General features: G+C 37.1%; 1 protein-coding gene across 1 annotated transcript in view; it reads left to right on the plus strand.

The window, feature by feature from the left end:
• KCNK2 (potassium two pore domain channel subfamily K member 2) overlaps window positions 1–9,718 on the plus strand; it is a 71,246-nt gene extending 61,528 nt beyond the window's left edge. The window contains exon 7 of the mRNA XM_070948998.1: window positions 9,401–9,718. Coding sequence (XP_070805099.1) covers window positions 9,401–9,718 — 318 coding nt within the window. The remainder of the gene's footprint in view (window positions 1–9,400) is intronic.
• The last annotated feature ends 16,153 nt before the right edge of the window (window positions 9,719–25,871 follow it).

A 25,871-nucleotide genomic window follows, 5' to 3' on the forward strand; every position in this document is an offset into this window, starting at 1 on the left:
TTTATTGAGGAACATGTACATATATCAATTGTAAAATAACAGTTGATATGAATCTAACTCACAAATCAGTATTTTGATTAATTATGAAAGAGATTTCTGGTCCAGATGATAATTATAGTTAGTGGTTGACAGTAGTTTCTTCCTCCCTCCCTCTCCCTCTCCCTCTTTCTCTCTCTCCCTCCCTCCCTCTCTCCCCCCCCTCTCTCCCCCTTCCCTCCTTTTCTCTCTCTCTCTCTCCCACTCCCTCCCTCCCTCTCTCCCTCCCTCTCTGTCTCTCTCTCTCTCTGTCTCTGTCTGTCTGTCTGTCTGTCTGTCTCTCTCTCTCTCTCTCTCTCTCTCTCTCTCTCTCTCTCTCTCTCTCTCTCTCTCTCTCTCTCTCTCTGCAGGTAACTCTTAGACAATAATTGTACTATGCTTGAATTGTATAAGAGAAATGCTCTCCCGAGATACTATTTTGCCAACTGATAGGTTTTGCAGGCTATTTTAAGAAAAACTGAAACATATTTTCAATCTTATAATAAAAATACTGACACATACTCCATTTGGATTGCAGTATTGATTTATTTGGGTCTATCTTTCAAAATTGTTCAGAAATTTCAATGGGTCCAGAGTGTCCTAGCCAAATTATTGACTGGTTGCAACAAATATATGAGTCCCTTCATTGCCAATCTTTCCTTTGCAAAAATAAAAAAAATGCTATTATAATTTGTAAAGTTCTATATGGCTTGAAATTAGGCCATCTAAAAATGATATTCTTCCTTATCAGTCTGCCCAGACTTTAAGATGTTGAAAAGGTCTTTTCATTTGATTATCACCACCATCAAAGATATATCCAGAGGCAATGCAAGACATTCTCAATTACTTTTTCTAGACCTTGGAATTTTCTGTCAAGAGCGATCAAGCTTTTCTTTTGTCATCCTTCTATTAGGAGGGAGAAGTGGTTGTTTTTTTAATCTAGGGTAGTCTTTGGTGTAGAGGTTTTGGATTGGTGGTGGGAGGTTACCACTTGTTTTATTGATGGAATTTTTTATTTGTTTTAATGGTGTTCCATTATTTTGATATCTTTCATTTTTATTATCACAGGCAGTGCAGATATCAGTCACTATAATCAGTGAGAATTTTCCAGTTGATTTCATAGAGAGATGAATTTTACAAGAGGGTTGGTTAAATCTATAGTGGGAGGAAAGGGAAGCCAAGAAATACCAAGTGCATCTTGATATTAATATTGCTACTTCCTGGCACCTATTTTACTACTAAATCCATCTTCACAAAGATTTGTAAAATAGAGTTACAAAAATATTTAAGGGATGTCAGACTAAGCTCCAATGGCATCCCTGCTATCTAATTTTGACAATGGCCATTTTAATCTGATTCAGGTAAAGGTTTCCTGGTCCAATCATTTCTGACTCTAGGGTGTGGTGCTCATCTCCGTTTCTTAGCCGAAGGAGCCAGCATTGTCTAAAGACATTTCCATGGTCATGTGGCCAGCATAGCTATACACCAAAGATGCACAGAATGCTGTTATCTTACCACCATAGTGGTACCAATTTATCTACTCACATTTTCATGCTTATGAACTGCTAAGTGGACAGGAGCTGGGGGAAGTAACGGGAGCTCACCCTGTTGCCTGACACTTGAGTCTCAAACCCAGGCTGTCAGCTTTTCAATCAACAAGCTCAGCATCAGCAAAATCAGCTAGGGTCAAATTCATGACTAAGGGGGAGAAAGGTTGGATTTGAACACTACTAAAACTTGTTGTCATGACCTTTAACTGGGCAAAATGGTGCATCATAAAATGATAATTTGGAACCAAAGTACCTCAAATAATCTTATTTTATTGAATGTGTCCAAAATTTGCAACCCATGTCTCCCTAGGGAATGAAATTTGGGGAAGTTGTGAGTGATTACTAGTGTTACTAGCTCTTCCTGGATTGCTGATCTGCTTTTTTGCCCACCTGTGGTCATAACACAACAGAGTACAGGTTATCTAGTTATTGTCTGTAAAACCCTTGTGCTTGATTGGAATGGGCTTGAAAGGAAAAAGACATTGTAAGATTTTTGCTGTAATACAAAAAAAAGGGTGAAAGGCGAAAGAACTTTTTCAATGCATTTAATAGTATATGAAACACGGCTTATTTAAAAGTTAAAAAAACAAGCAAACAAACTTCATTCTGACTATTTCAGAAGAGTAGTTTGATATAAAGTATAGCTATGGTCTATAGATACATATTTTTCTTTTTTATATAAAATTGTTATTATCATTTTTTGATATTTTACATCAGAAGAATACTATTGTTTATGAGATTTTGGCTTCAAAAGCATAATGAGCTTCAATAATTATAAAACTTCGTACTCATTTAGGTGGATTATAAACCATAGAGCTTCCTAAATTTGGTTCCTGGGGTATTTGGCTTCAATTAAATGCATTGGGAACAGGGAATTGGAGGAAATAAAGACCAGAAATTTATTAAAGGCTGCTAAGAATATTGTATTTTCAGCTTAAAGAAATTCCTCTACAACACAAGAGTGGAACAACTTTGCTAGCCAAGTATCAAATTTGCACATGAACCCTGCTTTCTAGTGACTCCATCTGAGTCATCTGTTTTTGAAATAGAAGCACACTCAGCAGTATTTTTGAGATATCAAAAAAAGTTATTCTGGAAAGTAAAGACAGCACACACTCTATTCTAGTCTTCTGCCTGACTAATGTGACACAACTACTCTTTCTAGTTAGCTTGAGGTAGTCTCAGGAGGATAATGGGGAGTTTTACTTTTAAACAACTGACAAAAAACATCAAGAAAAAAAATTACAGAACTTCAGACAATGGATTGCTGATAACATTAAGACATTACAGAAAAAAAGTAAAATATATTGAAGTCTTCTCAAGCCTTTGATAATTCACCCTGTTATTGGAGTACTGAAATGGTTTGAACCTACCTGTTTGTTATTTTACTTAATTTTCCACTTATGGAAGTATGGTTTAAGAATATATAATTCTGTATAATGAACAACTAAATGAAAAATAATCTGCATTAATCCTGTGGACTCGTATATACAATAAAATAACTTTACTTCAAGGGAACATTGGTTTTATACTAAATCTATTACTCATTCCATTCTGTCTATAGAGCTGTTAACCTATGATGTGTCTATTAATGCTTATTATTCAGATCACATATTAATGAGGTTTAGTTTGTTATTTATTTATCTATTTGTTAGATTTGTTATAGCCACCCTACTCCAATGGATAGTGTACAGAACCCCCCAAATTAAAAATCCATAAAACACAAAAAAACTCAGAGACAACAGCAAAAATTATCTTAAAATCAATGCCAATTAAACAAAACAGGACTCCAAAAATACAATAATATATTACCTCCAGGCCTGGAAGCAACACTAAGTTTTTAGAAATTTCTGGAAGTCTCGGAGAGAGGGCATTGTCCTTTTTTTTTATTAATTGCATAGGTAGTCCTCGACTTACGACACCAATTGAGCCCAAAATTTCAGTTGCTAAGTGAAACCTTTGTTAAATGAGTTTTGCCCCTTTGTACAACCTTTCCTGCAACAGTTGTTAAGTGAATCACTGCAGTTGTTAAGTTAGTAACACGGTTGGTCAGTGAAGCTGGCTTCCCCACTGACTTGGCTTAACAGAAGGTTACAAAAAGGGATGACATGACCCTGAGACACACTGCAACCGTTATAAATATGAACCAGATGCCAAGCATCTGAATTTTGATCACGTGACCATGGGGATGTTGCAACGGTCGATGGTTGTAATTGTGAAAAGCGGTCATAAGTCATTTTTTTCAGTGCCATTGTAACTTTGAATGGTCACTAAATGAACTATTGTAAGTCAAGGCCTACCTGTATTGTGACAGCAAGAGAATCGTTTAAAAGGCAGTGGAGAATATGTTGTATAGGTACACATGAGAAGACTATTTTATAAAGGTGTTGTAACAATAGGAATGTCAGGCCAGGAAGCCATCCTTTGCATTGGGCCTTCAGGCCTGCCACATTTAGTGCTGTGGGAAACTGGGAGGGGGGATTGTATGGAGCTGGGGACTATATATAGTCATAATAATATTCCTTTCTCTGGGGTCAAGGTCATCCTGCCCTGCACTTGGAGGGGTGTGATTGGGAGGCATCTCCAGCAGTGGTGGGTTCCGCCCGGTTCTGCCCGGTTCCGCTGAGCCGGTAGCGGTAATGATATGACGTCACCGAACCGGTTCTGTCTCCTCCCTGCCCCCACCTCCTTGTTATTCTTACCTTTTATTTGGCCCCACCCCCAATCTATTGCTGCCTCCTGAGTCCCAGCTGATTGGCTAGAAGGAAAAAAAACTCTTTAAACTCTTGCCACCGGGCTTCAAAGGGCCGCCATACAGCTGATCAGTGTTAAAAGGCAGTGTGGTGGTAGACAGGTGCCTCCAAAAACAAATGAGTAGACCGGTGCCTGCAAAAATAAATGAGTAGACCAGTACAGCTCTGCAAGCAGTTAAAAGCCTGGTAGACCAGTACCTCTGCTAAATCCTAAAGAATTGTCACATGACCATTAAGGCACACCCACAAAATAAGCCACGCCCACAGAACCAGTAGTAAAAAAAATGTAGAATCCCTGATCTCCAGTTGGGACGGTGCTTTGATTGGACCATGTGATGGACATGTGGGTGCTGGGCAGGGACTTGGACTTTCCTTTGGGTGGGGAAAATCTGGAAACTTTCAGATTCGGGTTTTCCCAGATGTGCCAATATGACATCTCTAAGAAAATGGAACTTTGAGGAACTTCAAGCCTCGGAGCCTTCTTTCATTGGGGGTGTTACTTGGAACCCTGACAAGGAAATTCCTACTCTCCAACAATACTGAATCTCCAATAGTCAAAGTACTTGAAATAGTCAGTACATTAAAGCATATCACTTACATTGAAACCAGCTCTCTGTACAATTAGCAGTTTGCAGATTGGTTCCTAGGTGCTTTGGAATGGTTGTTTATTAAATATATATTTGAGCCGTTTTTTTCTGCAATTTAGACAGTAGCAAAAATGTGATTGACAGAATATGTTCACAAATGGAGATCCAGTTTATAATAATCAAAACCAGTTTATGCTGATGAATTGAATTGAGAGGAGGCAGTTTGCCTCTGCATGCACACTTTAAAAATCTGCTCCAGATGGTTCTCTAAGCTGCCAAATCATTTTAAGAGTATAAAAGCTACAAGAGGGAGAAGAGGAGCAGAAAGTTCCCTCATGCAATTCTGGAATGCACTCATTATGCAGAAATACTAATGTGTATGTTAAGTGCAGGCACAAACAATATTATTCCTATTCAAAACACACACACACACAAAAAGGGGGTTCTGAAGCACACTATTGGAGTTGCAATTTCAGTTACATAAAGGACGGGTATTTCAATCATGTAGCATTAGTTACTGAGTTACTGCCAGGCTACAAATTAAGATTAAAATTGAGTGTAGCTTGAGAAAATGTCATACCTCAAGGACAAAAGAAGGCTGAACAGGCACTAAAGATTTTATAATAGGAAGAAGAATTAAATTACAATAGTTTGTTGCTTATATGCTCTGGCAGTCTGAAAATTACATAGTTCTCCATTTGTAACCTTTTGAGCTTCTGTCTTTAGTAATCCATGGGAAAGTGAGCTGCATTATGAAAATGTAACATTTCCTTTTAGTGCATTTTAGGACACAGAATTATCGGGAGTCCAGAGAATCTATCTGGATCATCATTATTATAAACTGTGTTCTGATACAGCAAAAGAATGATATTACTATATATAGGTCTATTCTCAATCTGATACATAATCACTCTTCCAAAAACAATCTTACTGTTTTTTGCGTTAATTCTACATTACTTATATAGTGTTTATGAATTGTTTCTATTTAAATGCATCTAGGGTAACGTTAAAAGAGTTGTGGAGAATTTCATTTCTAAATTAATATTACCAAGACTAAAGAGACCCATTGTGCTAAAACAATTTGTCATAATTAGTTTATCATAATTTGGATGCTACTTTTGGAAGAGTTTAATTGTTCATGCATATCTAGAGAGCTAATTGGTCAGATGTAGATGCCATCACTGGAGGTTTTTAAGAAGAAATTGGATAGTCATTTGTTTGAAATGGTGGAAATATTTCCTGCTCGTGTAGGAGGTTAGAATAGAATAGAATTTTTTATTGGCCAAGTGTGATTGGACACACAAGGAATTTTTCTTAGTGCATATGCTCTAGAAGACTTCCAAGTTCCCTTCTAACTCTGTTATTCTGTATTCTGTAAATAGAAAAGCATTACAAGTAGCTGAGGTGCCTAACATTGGAAAATCATACCAGTGGCTGGAAATGGCTGGGTTAAAAGACAGCCCTGAGGCACAGATCATAGCAACACAAAAACAGGCACTATATACCAGATCCATTTTGCTGGGGTCGATTGCACTAGACAGGATCCAAGGTGCAGACTATGCAAAGAGGCCTCAGAGACAGTTCAACAGGTAGTTGCAAGGTGTAACATGCAGTAGGAACAACATACATTGAAAGGCACAACCAGGTAATTGGCATTGTGTACAAGAATATCTGCACAGTTTATAAACTACACTCTCCCAGGTTCAGGTGAGGGATTCCACAGACGGTTGTGGAGAATAAAAGAGCTAAGATCTTGTGGGATTTCCAGACAGGAAAGGCAGATACTGGCCAATCAGGCAGCCATCAAGGTAGGATACAAGAAGACAAGGATCAGAAGACACCAGTGGTGGTAGATGTACAGATGCCAAGTGGCAGCACTATCAGGAAGGAGTATAAAAAACTGGAGAAGGAGGAACTAAAGAGGATCTGGAATGTAAAGGCCAAAATGATTCCAGTAGTGGTAGTAGTATTTCGGATTATGACTCCTAATTTGGGAGAGATTTCAGCAGATTCAAGGAACAACTTCAGAGCTCTCTGACCAGAAGAGTTTAGTACTAGGAACAGCTGAGATATTGCACAGATCCCTCAAACTGGCAGGCTCCAGCAGAGGACCCAAGATTGAGAAAGACACATACCACCCATAGGGATAGGGACAGAATTTTTAACTTTTCTTATATGATCGAGTTGCTTATCTTTGCTTCATAAATTATTATATTTTTACTATGCACTTAATCATTTTGATAAACTTACTTGGGCAAGGTGTTTTATAAATCAAACAAATAAAGTTTTGAGTTTCCTTTGAAAGCTGGCTAACGCTCCAATGTAAGTACTTTTTAATACTGGGCAACAAAAATATGACGAAGAATCAAAAAGCGCAGTTAGAGGAAGAACTAGGGATCCAGATAGTCAAAAAACTAAAATACTTAGGAATTTGGCTTTCATCTAAATGCTCGACCATTAAAGAAGACAACTATCAAAAACTACTTAGTCAAACTAAAGAAATGTTGGAAGGATGGAAAAGTTTACAGTTATCATTATTAGGTAGAATTGCAGTAGTTAAGACGTATATCCTGCCTAAATGGATTTTTCTCTTTCAGACCCCCCCCCTCCTCTTTGTGGCAGCCTTTTAGATATTGAAACACTGCTATCTATCACTCCTAGCCCTTCTTTTCATTAAACTAATTAATGATAACTCTGCAATGATAGATGAGCTTTGATTTGGGGACAAAGAAGGATGAAAATATTGGAATGGGATGAGCTCTTGCTTGCTCTTTTTCCCACCAGGATGTTTGGAGACTTTGTGTTGTATATATGTAAGTGTTAGGAGGACACTGGCTCAGCAATTAAAGGCACTGAATTTGTCAGCCAGAAAGCTGACAGTTTGAGTTTGATACCTGAGCGCCATGCAATTGGGGTGAGCTCTCATTACCTGTCCCAGCTCCTGCCTACCGGGCAGTTCGAAAGCATGCAAATATAAATAGATAAAAAAGGTACCACTTCAGTGGGCAAGAGAACAGTTCATATATATAAAGAAGGATCTGTTTGATAAAAGGATTACCTTATTTTACCTTATTATTTTCAATGAATAGTTATTTTGTGCTGGTTTTGGCATGCTTTAGCATATAACGTTTGGATGCAGTGTGTGTACATTTGCACATGTGAATACAAGTAGTCCTCGTTTAATTACCACAGGTTTGTCAACTTGGTAGCTAATCACATGGCTGCAACAGGCTTGTGATGTCATTTCCCTTTGGTCATTAAAGGAATCACTGCAGTCATTAAGTGAGACATTGTGTGACTGTGACTTACAATTTTATTTCTGTGTGCTCCATTAATTCTGCTTGTTGGAAGCCAGTGGTGAAGTGTGTGAGTGGCCATCATGTGATTGCAAGATGTGACAATTATAACACCCAGTTGGTATTTTCACACGTTGGTAATGTTGCATGGTCGCTAAATGAGGCAGTCAGTAAGCAAGGGCTACCTGTATGTGCAAAAATACCCACATGTGTCACACAAAACATTTATGGGGAGTTATTCAGGACTGGTTTGAGCTGAGTAGACAATTCTATCTTGGCAAGATGGGGGAAACTGGGTATTACCTAGGAGTTTTGGGTTTAGAAGGTTTCACAATCAATTCTTCTTTGGGGGTAGAGGATATTTTAGATTCTGCTGATTCTTCCTTCCGAGTTAATGTCATAATGAAAATCATCCCATAATGTCACTGAATTTAAAGAAATATTTGTCTCATATCATCATATCCATCCTCTAAGCCCATATGCATCAGATTCGGAAATGTTAATGTCAAGAAGTATCTTATTCTAGCGTATTGTAAGTCTCACATTATAATATTATACTGCAGTGGAAGGAGAAGCTGGCAATTGTTCTGCTGACTTGACTAAAACTGTCACTTGCATTAATCCTCAGTTGGAACTGGCCCTAAAAATAGAACTGCGACAGCTGACATTTTTCTTTTAAAAGCCTTCTCCATCTAAATATAGAAAGGACTATGTTGCCTCTCACAGGAATTATTACATGCATAAGCCAGGGTATCCATAAATAACCATGGCATCTCCCCTGGTAACAACACATAACATGCACTCTGGATTGCTGGGAATTCAGTTCTCCTGTCCAGCTGGGATTGTCTCAGCTGTCAAGCTTTAATTTTTAAAAGCAATTTCACCTCAATGGCCTATGTAACATTATAAAAAGAGATGTGAAATGCTTTAGAGGTAAAGATCTTAGATGTTGCATTGTGTGTCCTTTTTATTAGATGAGCAAGGAGGCGGTTAAATCCTTGCATTGGAATAAAATAGAGATTAATTAAATAGCCAAGGAAATAGCCAAGGAACAGAAGATCTCTTAGAAAGGGTAGCTGTCAGGTTTTGAACACAATTTTTTTTCTTTGCAACTGTATCCACATACACCTTTTTTAAAAATAAAAAATGCAACGCAATGCTAACTCTCTCTCTTTCCTTCTTCCCACCTGATTCCTTAGGTGGGAGAGTTCAGAGCTCATGCAGCCGAGTGGACAGCCAATGTTACCGCAGAGTTCAAAGAAACCCGGAGGCGCCTGAGCGTTGAGATCTATGACAAATTCCAGCGGGCTACCTCCATCAAAAGAAAGCTCTCTGCAGAAATGGCAGTGAATCACAGCCAAGACCTGACTCCTTGCAAAAGAACCTTGTCTGTCAACCACCTCACCAGCGAGAAAGATCTCTTGCCTGCCATCACAAAGACAGATAGCATTTATATGAATGGCTTGACTCCTCACTGTGCAGCGGAAGAAATTGCTGTGATTGAGAACATTAAGTAGCAGTGACTTTGAAGCCTGATCTTTTAATAAGAAGCCACCTATGGTTTAGACTTACCTTGTAGGTCCGATTATTTTCCCTCTGTCCATAACCGATGCCAATAGCATTTTTTAAAAATCATATGCATGAGTTCCAACAGAAATCTACCCACAATATGGAGTCATCATTATATTTCTTGAAAGACACAAGATGAATGGCACTTTGGTCATTGACAAATGCTGGACTAAGCAATGTTCAATGCCTTTTTTAATATATATATATATATTATATATATATATATAGGTGCCCAGACTGGTTTTTGTTTTTGTTTTTCTTCATCTCTCCTGTTGCGCCGTAAGGGCGTTAAGAATGAATAATGCTGGTTTAGGTTAACAATGTAGCTTTGAGAGATCAGTCCTTAAACTTTTCAGGGTCTACCATGCCAAGCCTAAGAAAGGACCATACATGGACTACAATCTATATGTAAATGGCAAGAAAATCTTATGCAGCCTTTTACCTAAGAAATTTTTGTCAGTGCCTTATCTTTTAAAGAAACAGAACCTCTATATCTTTCATATGGGTTTTTGTTAGTTTGTTGGTTCTTGCATGAATACAATATCTCATATTTATATTTCCTCTTGCCCTCCCCCAACCATGTTTTAAGGATGTCTGAAGCCAAGGATACCAGCGTTAAGAAATATGCCAAATCAAGGACATCAAAACGCCACTTCTAATCTAGCTTTAAAGGCACTGCAATTATAAGGGTTGCAAAAGGTGTCCCCTATAATTTTTTTTTTAAACTCAGGTGCAGATAATACATGTACACTCAATTGATATGTAGAATTTATGGATCCATGTCAGGTCTCATTACTTAAACTCTACTCAACCTTTCGTACTCATGCACCATGTACCAAAAATCTTCAATTGTGTGTTATTAAATTTGACAAGAGATACATCTTGGTGCAATAGATTCTTTTGCATATAAAGAATTCAGACCAATCCTGAATCAGCAGCAGGTCAGCTACTAGTAAATGCAGTGCTGCTGGCAGAAAAGCATTCATTTCCCCCACCCCTCCGTTTGTTTTATCTGTGTCATGTTAGAAACTCACTTAGCACAGGGATCGTGCCTGCTGGATTGCTTTCCTTGAATGTTACATCCTACATTTTTGCCCACAGCAGCTGGGAATAAAAGTAGGAATGCAATTGAAACTGGCATCACTGTGACTTCTCAACACCAAGGATATACAGTAGATGGTATCTGAAGACAAATGCAGATATGGAAATAGTTGATCAATAGCACAGAGTACAATTAGATGGTTCTTGGTTGGTTATAATAGGCTAATAACGCAGATCTGAAACCAATCCTTAGACTTTCTTTGATTGTTTTAAAAGAAAACAACTTAATTTTATAGCTTCTTGTGTCTTCTGTTTCTAAGTGTGTGTATGAGATTCAGAAGGAATGCAGAATTTAAAATAATGGAATGGAATGCAATGGCTTGTCTTTTAAATTGTTTTCAACGTTTTATTCTATTGCAACCTGGCTGTATATAAATACCCCTTAAAAGATTAATAGGCAGCCTGATCCTCAAAGCATAACTAAGGTGCAAGACTCCGCTGAAATCACAGGAGTTTACACTGACAGAGCTATTTGAGGCCTTCGCTCTTGGCTCTGAGTATTTAATACAAAATGGGACTTCAATTGGATTAAATAACATATCCGTATCATTTGATTATTATTAATAGCAGTATAAACTATGAATGTTAAATTTATGAATGCTTCATTTTCTTTTTCTAACAAATCTAAGTTATAGGTGTAAATAGCAATTGGTGAAGAGTTAACAAGAGTGTACATCTCAGATCAGTAAAGTTCCATTAAATATATATCAGGCCAAGCTCTTCAAAGAAAAAGGCCCCATCACCACCATTGCCCCCCCCCCAGCACAGTGTTCTGAATGTCAACATGGTAAGAAAAGTTGTCTTACCATGTATAAACTGTGAATTGTAATGAAAATATAAAATAATAAAGTTTTTAATTTAAAAAAAATGTTTCACTGAATCTCCTACTTGTGGCTACTTTAATGCTCAGAAAACTATAAAATCAGGATAGTGGAGCTCTCAAATTTTGATGATGTCTATACCCAATTGCAGCCTTCTTAATTTTAATAAAATTATTTTGGCTGATATAAACAATATGTCCCTCCAGAACCATTTTGTTTCTTCTCCAATTAATTGTTCAGGGTTTCCCCCCTCCTGTGGTTACTATTTTATACTTGCATTTTGTCTTAAACTCGTTGACCTTAATGCAGCAAGCACAAAGTGGTACATACAATAGGGCATTCTTGTTTTTGCTCATAAAAGCTGTCTTGTCTCTAAAATGCTACTGCAAGGCACCCTTTTTATTTCTAAAACAAGACAGTTTCACACATATTTAGACATAGCTTAAATGATAATATTTCTGTTGGGTCTAGAAAAAAGCTGTTTTATGCAAAGTCCTTTTATAAATCCAGTTGCGTATGCAAATAATCTACTTACATATCTCATGACTATAACATTAAATTTCCAAATCTCAGCAAGGTTCCCAAGTGATAGCTATCAGATCTATTTAACTTTGTTTAGTAGGGGGAAGATAGGGGTATTAAAACCAATCAAAATTCATATCTATGCAGGTGTGAACATGATATACCTAGAAATCTCTTTTATTTTAATAGGATGATTCATGTTTTGTATTTAGTGGAATATGTATACTAGGTAAGCTCTTCTTGGATAAACAAAGCTGGCTGAGCTGAATTGTCTTATACAGGTAGTCCTTTATTTGCAGCCATTCATTTAGTGACTGTTCCAAATTACAACAGCACTGAAAAAAGGATTTATGGCCTCTTCACAGTTACAACCTTGCAGCATTCCATGATCACATGTTAAAAATTAGAATTGCTTGGCAATTGCCATACATTTATGGCAGTTGCAATGTTTTGGGATTACATGATTACCTTTTGTGACCCTTTGAGACAAGCAAATCAATGAGGAAGCCAGATTCACTTAAAAAAGGTGTTACTAACTTAACTGCAATGATTTACTGTCGCAAGGAAAGTTCAAAATGGGGCAAAACTCTAACAACTCTCTCACTTAGCAACAGAAATTTTGGGTTCAATTGTGATCATAAGTCGAGGACCACCTGTACATAAAAAAACTATAGACAAATAGTAAAGCATCTTTACCAGGGAAGTATTGGACCCTTTATTCTTTGACCATGGATTATAACTTATTGTTTATTTTGGTATGAAACATCAGTGTGATGTATAGCCTGAAACCAAACATCTGGGAATTCTTAGAGACATATTAGGCTATCATATCTGGATAACTTTTGAACATTACAAGATCAGCAGTGACATAGTAAGGAAGAGAATATTCAAGATTTAGGATAGCATTTATGTGAAGCAAATACTGATCTAATACAGTGTTTCTCAATCTTGGAAGCTTGAAGATGAGTGGACTTCAACTCCCAGAATCCCCCAGCCAGCAGCGCTGGCTGGGGGATTTTGGGAGTTGAAGTCCACCCATCTTCAAGCTACCAAGGTTGAGAAACACTGATCTAATAGGTGTCTATATATGCAGAAGGATAGCTCTATGCTTTACATGGTGATTCTTCTTTTAGTGCCATCTCCTAACAGGAGGATGGTGACAATCAAAACTATGCATTCTTTTGATGTTACTATTTGCTCACAGCCATTAACAATTTTCTGGAGAAATGTAGGGCTACAGTGATTTTCCATTGACTTCTGCCACATTACATGGTTGGTAAAAGATGTATGTGATTATATGATGAAAGGTTATATAAGTGTTACATATTATTATTAGGAATTCTTTTGAGGCACAGTCAGTCCAGCACTGCCTAAGTGAACTCAGGATTAAGGCTGGAAAATTAATGAGAACTGGAAAAACAGGTCATTGGGTGAATCTAACTGGCTTCATTCAGGATGGAAGGCCCAAAGCGTTACATTAAATGTTACTGAGAATAAATGTATTATTGCATTTAAAGAAGTATTTCAGAGTCAGTACTGCGGCTGCACACTATTTGCTTTGTGCTTGATGATTTGCAGATTATACTTATTGTTAAAATTGATATTCCATTTTTTCCACTTTTTAAATATCCAAGATGAGATCTAAACAATATTTTTGTTCTCTCTGTTTGAGTTTCACTAGCAAAAGTAGCTGTTTCCTTGAAGAGGAAGAGTTCTCATAGGAAAGGACACCTACAAATTCTGAAGTCAGGTTTGATCTTCCTACAGCGAAACACACATTTGGAGATTTGGTTTCTTTTGATTTTTCCACTTCTGATTCTTGATCATCAGTTTTCTTCTTCATCAGAATAGAATCTGGTTCATGATAGTTCCTTTACTAAACAAATTGGGATATATCCAATATATGTGAATAACTGAGTCTATGATTATTACTTTAGTAACCAGAAGTAGACTAAATCATACATCTGTACTAGATCAAACTTATTTCTGCCCTATTCTTCTCATTAGCTTTATAATTCCTTCCTCTCTTATTTTGGTATTTGTGTATAACTTTATTTCTGTCCATAGACTCAGGGATTATTATTTAGACTCAGGGATTATTTATATCTAAAAATGATACTAATTTCATTTTTCCATTAGTAGAATAGTTGTTCAGATGTGAAAAAGTATTTAATATATAATCTTGATATATAATGTCAATGATGAAAGTATCCAGTAGAAGTCTTATTATAGTGTGAAATTTATTTACTGTATTTTTTTTTTAATTTGATTTATATGACGCCCTTCTCCAGAGACTCAGGGCGGCTTACAATGCGTTAAGCAATAGCCTTCATACTTTTGTATATTTATACAAAGTCAGCTTATTGCCCCCACAAACTGGGTCCTCATTTCACCTACCTTAGAAAGGATGGAAGGCTGAGTCAACCTTGAGCCTTGGAGAGATTCGAACCAGCAGTAAATTGCAGGCAGCTGTGTTAATAACAGGGTGCTTAGACCACTGTACCAGCAAGGCTCTTATCGTATTGATTAATCTTATACTAACATTTAAAAAGTAATCAAGCTACTGATATAACCAGGATTAATTACCAAGAATCAGATTGTGAAGAGTGTATTTTCTCAAAAAAAAGGACTAATTGTTGAAATCCATATAAACATATATAATAGCACATGGAAACCATTAGCCACAGTACAGTGCTTCATGATGGAATCAGGCAAGGTCACAAGTTCTTGAAATGTGAAATGGTGTGCTTTTTTACACCACACAATAACAACATTAATTTTTCAGCTTCTCCATGTTCATTAGAAATAAGACATAACTCTAATTCCTTACTGATGGAATACTCTTCTGGTGTACAGCACCCACTTCACTAGTATTCTTTGCTAACCAGGAATTAGGGAGTAGGTCAATAAGCATTTTAAAAGTTTCTTGTGAAATGACAGCTATATTCATATATTGGTAGCCTTTGATTTACAACCGCTCATTTAGTGACCATTCAAACTTACAATGGCACGGACAAACTTATGACCATTTTTCACACCTACAACTTATCTAGCATTCCCATGACCATGTGATCGAAATTCAGACGCTTGGCTATTGGTTCTGTTGTGGTCCACCAGCAGCCTGCGGAGCTGGCAGCGGAGTTGGACAGCGATGAAGCTGAGGAAGAACAGGGGCCAGTCCTGGAGGCTGGGGAAGGCCCGGATGAGGGCTCTGCGTCGGAGGCAGAGGTGGGGCCAGGGCCATCGGGGAGTGATGCGCGGACTCCGGAGCCCAACCATTGAGAGATTTGCTTCATATTTGGATGTATTTCTTTCTTGTCAGCATCTTCTGTTCCTGAACTGTTGCCAAGAAAAGCCTTTGGCAGTTTGCCTAATTATCCCAAGGTCAGAGATAAACTGAAGGTGTTTTGAGAACTTTGCTTTCATTTAATTTGGAATAAGCTGAGAATGAGTTAATTCTCAGCTGTTTTAATAAAATCTGTTTGTTTTTGGAACTGTTTTGCATTTAATATTAACTACGTGGGCCTGGGTCACAACAGGTTCCTACTTATGATTGTTGTTGTTTACCAAGGTCATGTGCTCATCTTTTGCAACCTTTTGACAAGCAAAGTCAATGGGGAAGCCAGATTCACTTAACAACCGTGTTATCAACTTATCAACTGCAGTGTGATTCACTTAACAACTGTGGCAAGAAAGTTCGTAAAATGAGGCAAAATTCATTTAACAAATGTCTCACTTAACAACAGAAATTTTGGGCTCAATTGTGGTTAGAAGTCGAGGACTACCTCTACCTCTATAAAGGTAAAGGTAAAGGTAAAGGAGTTCCTGCAGATTTTGATCCACTACTCATTGCCAACTATTGGGAGCAATGCTCATCTCTGTTTCAAGGCCATTGAGCCAGCATTGTCCGAAGAGATTTCAGTGATCATGTGGCCAGCACGATGTCATGGAGCACTGTTACCTTCCCATCAAAGTGGTACCTATTTATCTACTCACATTTGCAGGCTTTCAAACAGCTAGGTTAGCAGGAGATGGAGGAAGGACGGGAGCTCACCCCATCACAGGGTGTCTCAAACCTGGGCTGCAAGCTTTCCAGCCGACAAGCCCAGCATCTTAACCACTGAGCCACTGCCCTGCGCCATATTCATGTATATGCAAGCAGATTCAGAATCATATTTCTCTTTCTTTAAGATGTTTAAAATCTCCTTTCTTTCCACCTTCTCAGCATAATAGACCTCAAGAGAGTTGGCGTGACCAAAATATGATAATTTGAGCCTGGTTATTTGTGCCTCAAATGAGAATTCTGAAGAGGGCTAGATACTGACGAGGATGGTGTGTTGAGTTTTCTGCTCTTTTCCTGATCCAGTTATTTCCTTTAACCAATTCCCCCTATTAAGTATCTTATTAAATAGTGTGCTAAGTAAAGCAAGATGTTCATGAAAGAAACTCTGCAAAAGAAAGCAGATTAAAGCTTATTTGGAAGACTCAAAGGAGGTTGAAGAGGCTTCCCCAATGAAGAAAAAGCAATAGAGGAAAACACTGCCCACAGCCAAGGATAGACATCTGATAAGGAGATGATTGGACAATTAATAAAACAACTTTTAAAAGAACTAAAGACAGAATGGGAATAACATGCTGTGGGAGTATCAAGAACTTGGCAGTTATGCCAGAGAAAATGAATAAACAATTTAAGGAAATGTCACAGCAAATAGCAGATATTGCTCAGCCAGATAATGGCTACAAATAACACCCTTGAGATAGACAAGGCTCAAAAGACTATTTCTGAAATAAAGACTGAGGTGGAAGATTTGCAGGACCATAGCAGATATGCCATAGCAGATATGACCATAGCAGTCCGTAATTTAAGGACTAAAGGAGTGGCAGAGAAAAGTGAAAATTCTGAGTTGTTCTAGGATCCATTTTTTTTCTTACCTTGGCTATCCATGAAATCTTCTCCATCATCAAAGTTCAATAGCATCAATATTCTCTCTGTTCCGCTCCTTCAAACTCCAGCTTTTACTTTCATAGATTCAATTTCATCATTGGGAAAGCCATTACCTGCATGATTCTAAAGTTTTAGGTATAGATATATCAAGGCCTCTGAATATCTTTTTCATGCCCTTCATGGCTACCCCACCAAGTGTTAGTGTATGGCATATGTCTTAACTGTTTGTTCTTTTACTATTCATGGTTGGTCCTACAGACTCTGTCTGTAATTAAATGAGTGGATGGCCTTGGAGAACAAGAGGAAGAGGTGCTGTCTACGAAACAGTCAGACAAGAGAGGCAGGAGCTCCCAGTGGCTTAACAGTCAGGGAAAGAAACTTAGGAAAGTCCTGCCCTAATTGTTCAGATGGTTTAAATGTGACAGTGTATCAAGATTCTGTTAATATACTTGTACAATAAAGTAGAATTAGCTCATCTAATCACATTTCCCTGGGAGGGTTGACACTGTCTGCTGCTTCAATATCCTCATTGTCAGTTCTAAGGCTGGTTGCTGTTCCTGTTATTATTAGTTTAATATGTTTACATTTAATCTTAGTTCCATTGTTTCACCATTCTTTTTCAATTAAGAACGAGTGCTATTGGCTAGCTCAATTTTTAAGGAAAAGGGTGGGAAAAGATTTAATTTCTTGGTTATTCTGCCTCCGTAATAATACTTAGGGGTGGCTCCTTTGACTTGAAAGCAGAAAAGGCCATTTTCACAATCCCTGCAATATGTATCTAACTCATGATAAAAGAAAGTACAAATGACATAATATACAGGCAACAAAGGGACAGTCCCATAATCCCCATGTACAGGATACCCTCAATGTAGATGTGATCTGGAGAAAATTCTCAGCCGAATATGTTGTCCACTGCAGTGGGGGAAAATCACCCATCCAGTCATTTTGGGATCCATGTGTCCTTAAAATGGTTAGCAGTCTAGCTTCCTCATTTTGTATCAATTGCAAATTCCAGACACTGAATCAGCATGTAGACTGTGCTATAATCTTGACTAGGGTAGTGATCATCAAAATGTGAATCAGTGTTCAGAAACCAATACGCATAGATTTCAGAATATCAACACTTGCATCTATGTGTAATGCTTCCTCTCAAAATATATCAGTAAGGGAAGAGAAGCAAACCTTTAAATATCCAGTTTCACATGAAATTGTTACTAGGCTACTACTCCTTAATTTCTTGTTCCAGAGATCAACTTCTGGAACTGCTTCCAATATTACATTTTCTCTTTGGTAATGACTGCCCAGCTTCTGCTTGAAATAAATGTTCAGAAAATAAAATCACCAAATGAATTTCCATTGTTTTTCTGTTACCATGTCATCTTAACGAATTCTTATAAATTAAATAAGCAAGCTAGGTATGTCCTGAAGTAAATTGTTGAGCAGGACATAGGCAGGCCTGCAACTGTTCATTAAGATTAGGTTTGACAGTCAATTTATAAATTATAGCAGTAAACTAAATATAGAATTGTATTAAATCTATACACTCAGGTGAATGCATCTTTATAAAGAAAGACATTTTGCTCCATCACAGTGTCACAACAGGCATATGTCAGGCATATGAATTTGAACAAAATCACATTTTCTAGACAATGTGATTGAATTATTTCTCCTTCCAACTGATGCTCATATCTTATTCATTGCTATTACATTCTATATCTTTTTTTTGTGGTAAAGAAAGTACTGTATAAACTCTGCTAAAATTATACATTATATACAGTAATGATAATCTATGTCCATAGGTAACACAATGCATGGAATCCAATAGTTACTTTCCGTTGATAAAAACTTATTGCAGAAGCTCTCAGATCCATTTCTGAAGACCAAGAGATTCTCTAAACTAAGTTTTATTGAGTTGAGATGGTTATAGAAGAGGAGGGAAGATGGAAATCAAATTACATCAGTTGATTTATTTACTTGGAAATGTGTTTCATATATCATGGATTGATTGTTCCTTTATTGCTCTTTACAATATGTTCTAAGGAACTATTTTCCTTTCCTTTCCTTTCCTTTCCTTTCCTTTCCTTTCCTTTCCTTTCCTTTCCTTTCCTTTCCTTTCCTTTCCTTTCCTTTCCTTCTTTTCCTTTCTTTTCCTTTCCTTTCCTTTCTTCCTTCCTTCTTTTCCTTTTCTTTTCCTTTCCTTTCCTTTCCTTTCCTTTCCTTTTCTTTTCTTTTCTTTTCCTATCCTTTCCTTTCCTTTCCTTTCCTTTCCTCAACTGCATCATGATTGATCTGATCAGTTTAGATAAGAAAATATCTCTGAAACAATGAACCAATATTGTTTAATAACCATGTAAAATAAAAAAGGAAAAAGAGCAGAAGATAAAACAAAACAAAAAAAACCCCCTCTGGATTACTCTTCAGAAAATTCAATTTTTAATAACTTTCTGGGTTGGCTTCGTCTCTGGAAAGATAACTCTACAACACTGGTTGAGAAAATGTCCCTTCCAGCCTCTATTCCTTTCATGTCCTGGAAGCAATGCTGGCTCAAGGATATATGGCATCCCTGAGTTACAGTAATTGATGGCACCACTGCCTGCCAGTGCAAATATTTGCATTTATTTGAATGATTTGGAAGTAGGGGTGGAGTTGGCACCAACCTAAATCTGGCCCTCTGCCTAGAAGTGTGGGACCATGTAGTGTTTTTCCCTCAATGCTTTAATAACTTGGGCTGTAATAGTCCTACAGGTATCCAACTACCAAGCCACAAAGGACTTTTTAGACTCGGAGTATCACTTCATATTGTGCCCAGAGCTCCAGAGTGTAACTGAATTCTCTTGAAAATAAAAGCCAAGGGATTTCCACCAATAACTTTGTCAGATGTAAATGCCTTATTCTCTATTGTGTAAATAATGTATATATGGGACATCAGGGGTTAACTTATTCTTTGGATTTTAATGTATTCATAATTTACCACTCCCATTCCTGGCTCCACCCCTTGTATATATAAGGAGCCACCCTCACCATTTTTTTTGCTTCTATCTTGAATATTCAGCGAATATAGAATGCCTATTATTATTAAAGAGAAATATATTTAAATCTCTAATTCTTATTATTTTTATTGAGTCTGATCCTGAAAATATTGCAACAAGCTGGTAGCAGAGGATGGTTAATTGACTCAATAAATAATTAAAAATGTCTAAGAAAGATAGGCCCAACACCAGGGCCTACAGCAAGGAAATAGAAACTGAACAAGAGATGATCAACGAATCCACTAACGCGATTTCGAGAGAATCCGAAGAATACACCACTGAAGAAGAAGAACTGATAAATGAAAATAATGACGAGGAAGAAATCGAAATAGAAAATAACGAACTCAGGTCAGAGATATTGAAGATACTAAAAAGCCAGAAGAACGATGAAAGCCTCATCGCGAACCTCCAAGAAATGCTGAAGAACAACGGAGCAGCGAGAGAGAAAAACGTCGTTAAAGAAAAACCCAAAGATCAAAAAACTGTGAGTGAAATGAATACTGAGAAAGTCGTTGTGAAAAAGAAAAGATGTGATCCCGCGCGAAATTTTGAATGGCAGCCATCTTGGTTTCAACGAACTTCAAAAGAGAGTGAAGCAGAGCCAATCAAAACGCTCAGTTCAAAATTTCTGGCGCGAAAAACGCTATCAGACGACGAAAGTGAAAAAGAAGACTTAAACTCTTCAGAAGAACTAGAATCAGAAAGTGAAGACGATTTAACAAAGTCTCAAGTAAAGTCAGCAATAAAAACGCTTTTTGCTGCTTTTGGGCCAAGATTGAAAATTTCCAAGGCACCAACGAAGAAGCAAGAGATCAAACCGACAACTCGAGACCTGCACGCTCCCATCCTGACTTCGAAGGCGACGACACCTGAGCCCAGAGAGCCATGCCGATTCCGTCCTACACCGCAGACCGGATCAAGTGCCAACGCACACGAAAGAAAGAGAAGAGCTGTCGCCACCACCAGAACCCCTAAAACCGAACCAGAGACCGACTCATCTGAAGAGGAGCGGAACGAGAGAACTGAAATGGAGAGAACCTTCCACGACGACGCCAAGGAAGAAATGAGCAACGCGCATGTGCAAAGCTACGTAGACGGCCCCGAAAGACTTGAACTGGCCAGAGAACCGCGCAGACTCGTTGCGAGCATCCCCATGCCGTTCTGTAATTTCCTGCACTTGCGAGACCACGGACTGCCTCAGGTTGTAAGTAATGGACAAAATAATGTGGGGAATTTACCCAGTGACTTCCCAAAACTTAGAATTGATGGCATTAATTTACAAGAGTGGTATCAACAACTTCAGGTTGTCTTTATGAAAGAAAATTTACTATTCTTTATAACTAGTCCTCCAAGAAGACCTTGGACTTTAAAAATAGATTGTTTACATCATAGAGCATTTTTCATAATAATATCTAGCGTGTCTCCTGCAATGTATCATAGCATCAAATCAAACCTAACTGTGTCAGAAATAATTCAATGCATGTTTAATCTATTTCACAGCGATAGCGTAGCTACAACTACAAGAATGTCTAAGGATTTCTTTTCTTCTAGAGTGAAACCAGGGGTTTCTATAAGTGAGCATTTGATATCTCTAAACAAAATAAGAGCTGAGCTGCAATTGAGGGGGGAAGTGATTTCAGATCAAACAATGAAAAGTGTTATTATCAATTCACTTGATTCATCATGGGATAACTTTATGTCACACTTAGATACTATTAATTTAGGATATTTAACCATAGAAAGTCTATCTAACAAATTGATAGCAGAAGACAATTCAAGAAAAAATCGTTCCAGTAATCAAACAGAACACAAATCTTTTAGGAAAGTAGCTTTCCAAGAAAAATATAATGAAGCCTTTAGATGCCACAATTGTGGATCCAGGGAACACAGTAGAAGAGACTGTCCCAAAGTCTCAAGGGAGAGACATAGGCCAGAATATAGGAGCAAATACCATTATAGACAGTCTTCCACAGATAGACACAAATATAGAAGCCCACCAAATTACAGAGAAAGTAGAGGGGGTAGAGAAAATTCAAAAGAGAGAAAATCTGGGTCACTAAATGGACTAAACAAACAAGAAAGCACCAAAACACAACAAAATGAGAACAATAATTGGCTTATTGATTCTGGTGCAACCAATCACACCACTAACAACAAAAGTATATTATCTTCATTTACAGAAGATAAGTTTGTGATAAAGGTAGCTAATCAAGAAAAGGTTCAAGTATTAGGCAGAGGAAATGTGACCTTGCCTGGTTTAGGTAAAATAGAGGGGGTATTATTAATCCCAGAAATACCTCATAACATACTAAGTGCTATAAAACTAAGCAGAGATTCTGACATCAATATAGTTTTCTCAAAGGGGAAAGCAACTTTAGAGAAGGACAAAACAAATATAGGCACTGTGATGATAAAAGGAGGTCTACCCTATCTGATAACAAAAGAAAGATGGTTACATAACATTGATTCAAATATGGAAGATTGTATTGAAGCAGATGATGAAAATGTTAGTAACAGTGACAATGATGAATGTAAAATACCTCATGATCACAAAAATACACACAATGAGAAGAAACCAAAAATAGGTAAACCAATTCATGATGAGTGTGCTCACATCTTACATAGGAAGTTAGGACATGCAAGCTTTCCTGTAGTTCAAAAAATGACTGAACACGCAGAAGGTGTCAAAATAAAAAATTGTGATAATTATTTGGAATGCTCAGTATGTAAATCCACCAAACTAAAAACCAGTCCCAGACCAAAAAAATCTAACAGATCAACTAACAATATTTTTGACTTAGTACATATGGATTTAGTTGGTCCATTAACTCCATCAATTACCTATAGGAAACGTTACTTTCTAACAATAGTGGATGATTATAGTCGCTATGGTTTTGTTTACACATTAAAGCACAAGGATGAAACCTTTCAGAAATTTAAGGAATTCTACAAACGCATAGAAACACAACATAATATCAAAATAAAACAAATTATGACAGATAGGGGATGTGAATTCATGTCTAAAGAATTCTCCCAATGGTTAAAGGATAGGGGAATGCTACATTTCACGTCCAATCCATTTTCTGCGTTTCAAAACGGGATTGCAGAGAGAAAGAATTCCACACTACAAACCATGATTAGATGCACATTAGAGGATGCTGGTTTAGGCAAACAATTCTGGTCAGAAGCCCTACATTATTCAAATTACACTCAAAATAGAACCTGGTCCAGTATTGTGAATAAGACACCGTATGAGGTGATGTACAATAGGAAACCTAAATTAGCACACATGCACATATTTGGAGTCACTGCAGATGTGCACATACCTAAGCAGTTGAGGAGAAAGGGAGAAAACGTATCCAGAAGATTAAGATTTATGGGATATGAAACTGGAACCAAAGGGTACAGATTCATTGATAATAATAACAAATTTATAGTCTCCAGAACAGCTGTGTTCCATGAGCAGGCCAATTGGTCTAAACTGCACCTTAATGAAATATTTCCAAATAAATGCAAAGATGCGATATCTTGCGAGGAAGGGACAATAAAAAATCAAAACATTAACAAAAATAAGAACAAAACCAAAACTTGGACAAATAGTCAACATAAAATAAAGACAGACACATTAACAAAAAAGGAAGCTAGATATTTGCACGACAACCATAGCAAACCTGAAAGAGCTATTAGAAACAATAGAAATCAAATACCAAGTAAATACAAAGATTACATAATGCATATGAATGAAGAACAAATAACACCTAATACATATGAGGAAGTATTAAAACTCCCTCGTGAAGAAAGAGAAAAATGGGAACTAGCTATGAAAAAAGAGATGGAAAGTTTGCAAGGATTAAATGTATTCACTCCTGCGATCGCACCTAAGGATAAAACAATTATAGGTACCAGGTGGATTTATAAAATTAAGAACCTAGAAGGAGGCAATACTTTATACAAGGCTAGACTAGTTGCACAAGGTTATGCACAAAAATATCCAGAAGACTATACTGATACATACTCCCCCACGGTGAGGACAGAGAGTGTTAAAACAGCTCTAGTAGTAGCATCTGCACTCAATCTGGACGTATTTCAATATGACATACAGACTGCGTATTTACACGCAAAACTAGATAAGGAAATATATGTAAGAGCACCACATAGTCAATACACTAATAAGAATGAAATTTGGTTATTAAATAAGAGTCTATACGGATTAAAGCAATCTGGCAAGAGATGGTACGATTGCTTGGTAAAAGTACTAAAGACCATGGATTTCAACGCTACCACTGCTGATAACTGTTTCTTTGTAAAAAAGAGTGATGATCACATTGAATTTGTATTAATTTATGTGGATGATATTTTATATATAGGAAAACACAAAGAGAGCAGAGAAATCTTTGTAAATAAGTTAAACGAACATTTCTCGTTGAAATCTCTAGGTAAAGTGAATAAATACCTTGGTGTACAAATTAACAAAACTAGAAGGGGATTCAAACTTACTCAGAAAGATAAGATCATTGAACTTCTAAACAAATGTAATTTAAACAATGCCAAAACCTGTGACACTCCTATGCAAACTGATTTCCTTAGAAACACTGATGAGTCTTCCCCTGAATTTAAAGATAATACATTTTACAGATCAGTTATAGGCTCACTACTTTATATATCTAATTGGACCAGACCAGATATTGCATTACCTCTCAATTTATTGTCAAGATATGTTAGCAAACCAACCATGTATCATTGGGAAGCTGTCAAAAGAATTCTAAGATATTTGAAAAGTACATTAGATTTTTGTTTAGTATTAGAACCTAATAATGACAAAGAACCAAAAATTACCTGTTATGCGGATGCAGATTGGGCTGGTGATACATCATGCAGAAAGAGTACTTCTGGTTATATTTTTCTATTGAATGATTGTCCAGTTTACTGGTACACTGGTAAACAAGAACTGGTAGCCACTTCAACCACAGAAGCGGAATATGTTTGTTTATCCAAAGCTGCAAATAACCTTGTATGGTTCAATGACTTGGTCTCAGATGTTTGGAAAAAACCTGCATTACCTTTTGTTGTGCATGAAGATAATAAAGCAGCCATTGAAATATCCAGATCCGATGCCATTGGACAAAGGTCCAGGCATATTGATATAAAATTTAAGCACGTGAGACAATTATCTCAAGATGGGTTCATCAAAGCAATACATTGTGATACTTCTGAACAATTAGCTGACATATTAACGAAGCCTTTACCTTCTAAACAGCACAAATATTTAACTTCTAAATTGTATGTATTATATTGTCCTGAATCTGAATGTAATTGGTGTTGTATAGCGAACCGGCATTTAGAGGGGGATTTGTCAGATGTAAATGCCTTATTCTCTATTGTGTAAATAATGTATATATGGGACATCAGGGGTTAACTTATTCTTTGGATTTTAATGTATTCATAATTTACCACTCCCATTCCTGGCTCCACCCCTTGTATATATAAGGAGCCACCCTCACCATTTTTTTTGCTTCTATCTTGAATATTCAGCGAATATAGAATGCCTATTATTATTAAAGAGAAATATATTTAAATCTCTAATTCTTATTATTTTTATTGAGTCTGATCCTGAAAATATTGCAACAAACTTGGATACCAGCTACATCAGCTTGGGAATCCCCCCCAAGCAGCAGAATAGCTG

The sequence above is a fragment of the Pituophis catenifer genome, unplaced genomic scaffold (assembly GCF_029215685.1).
Source record: "Pituophis catenifer annectens isolate HBS135680 unplaced genomic scaffold, rPitCat1.0.hap2 SCAF_1, whole genome shotgun sequence".
NCBI classification, from domain to species: domain Eukaryota; kingdom Metazoa; phylum Chordata; class Lepidosauria; order Squamata; family Colubridae; genus Pituophis; species Pituophis catenifer.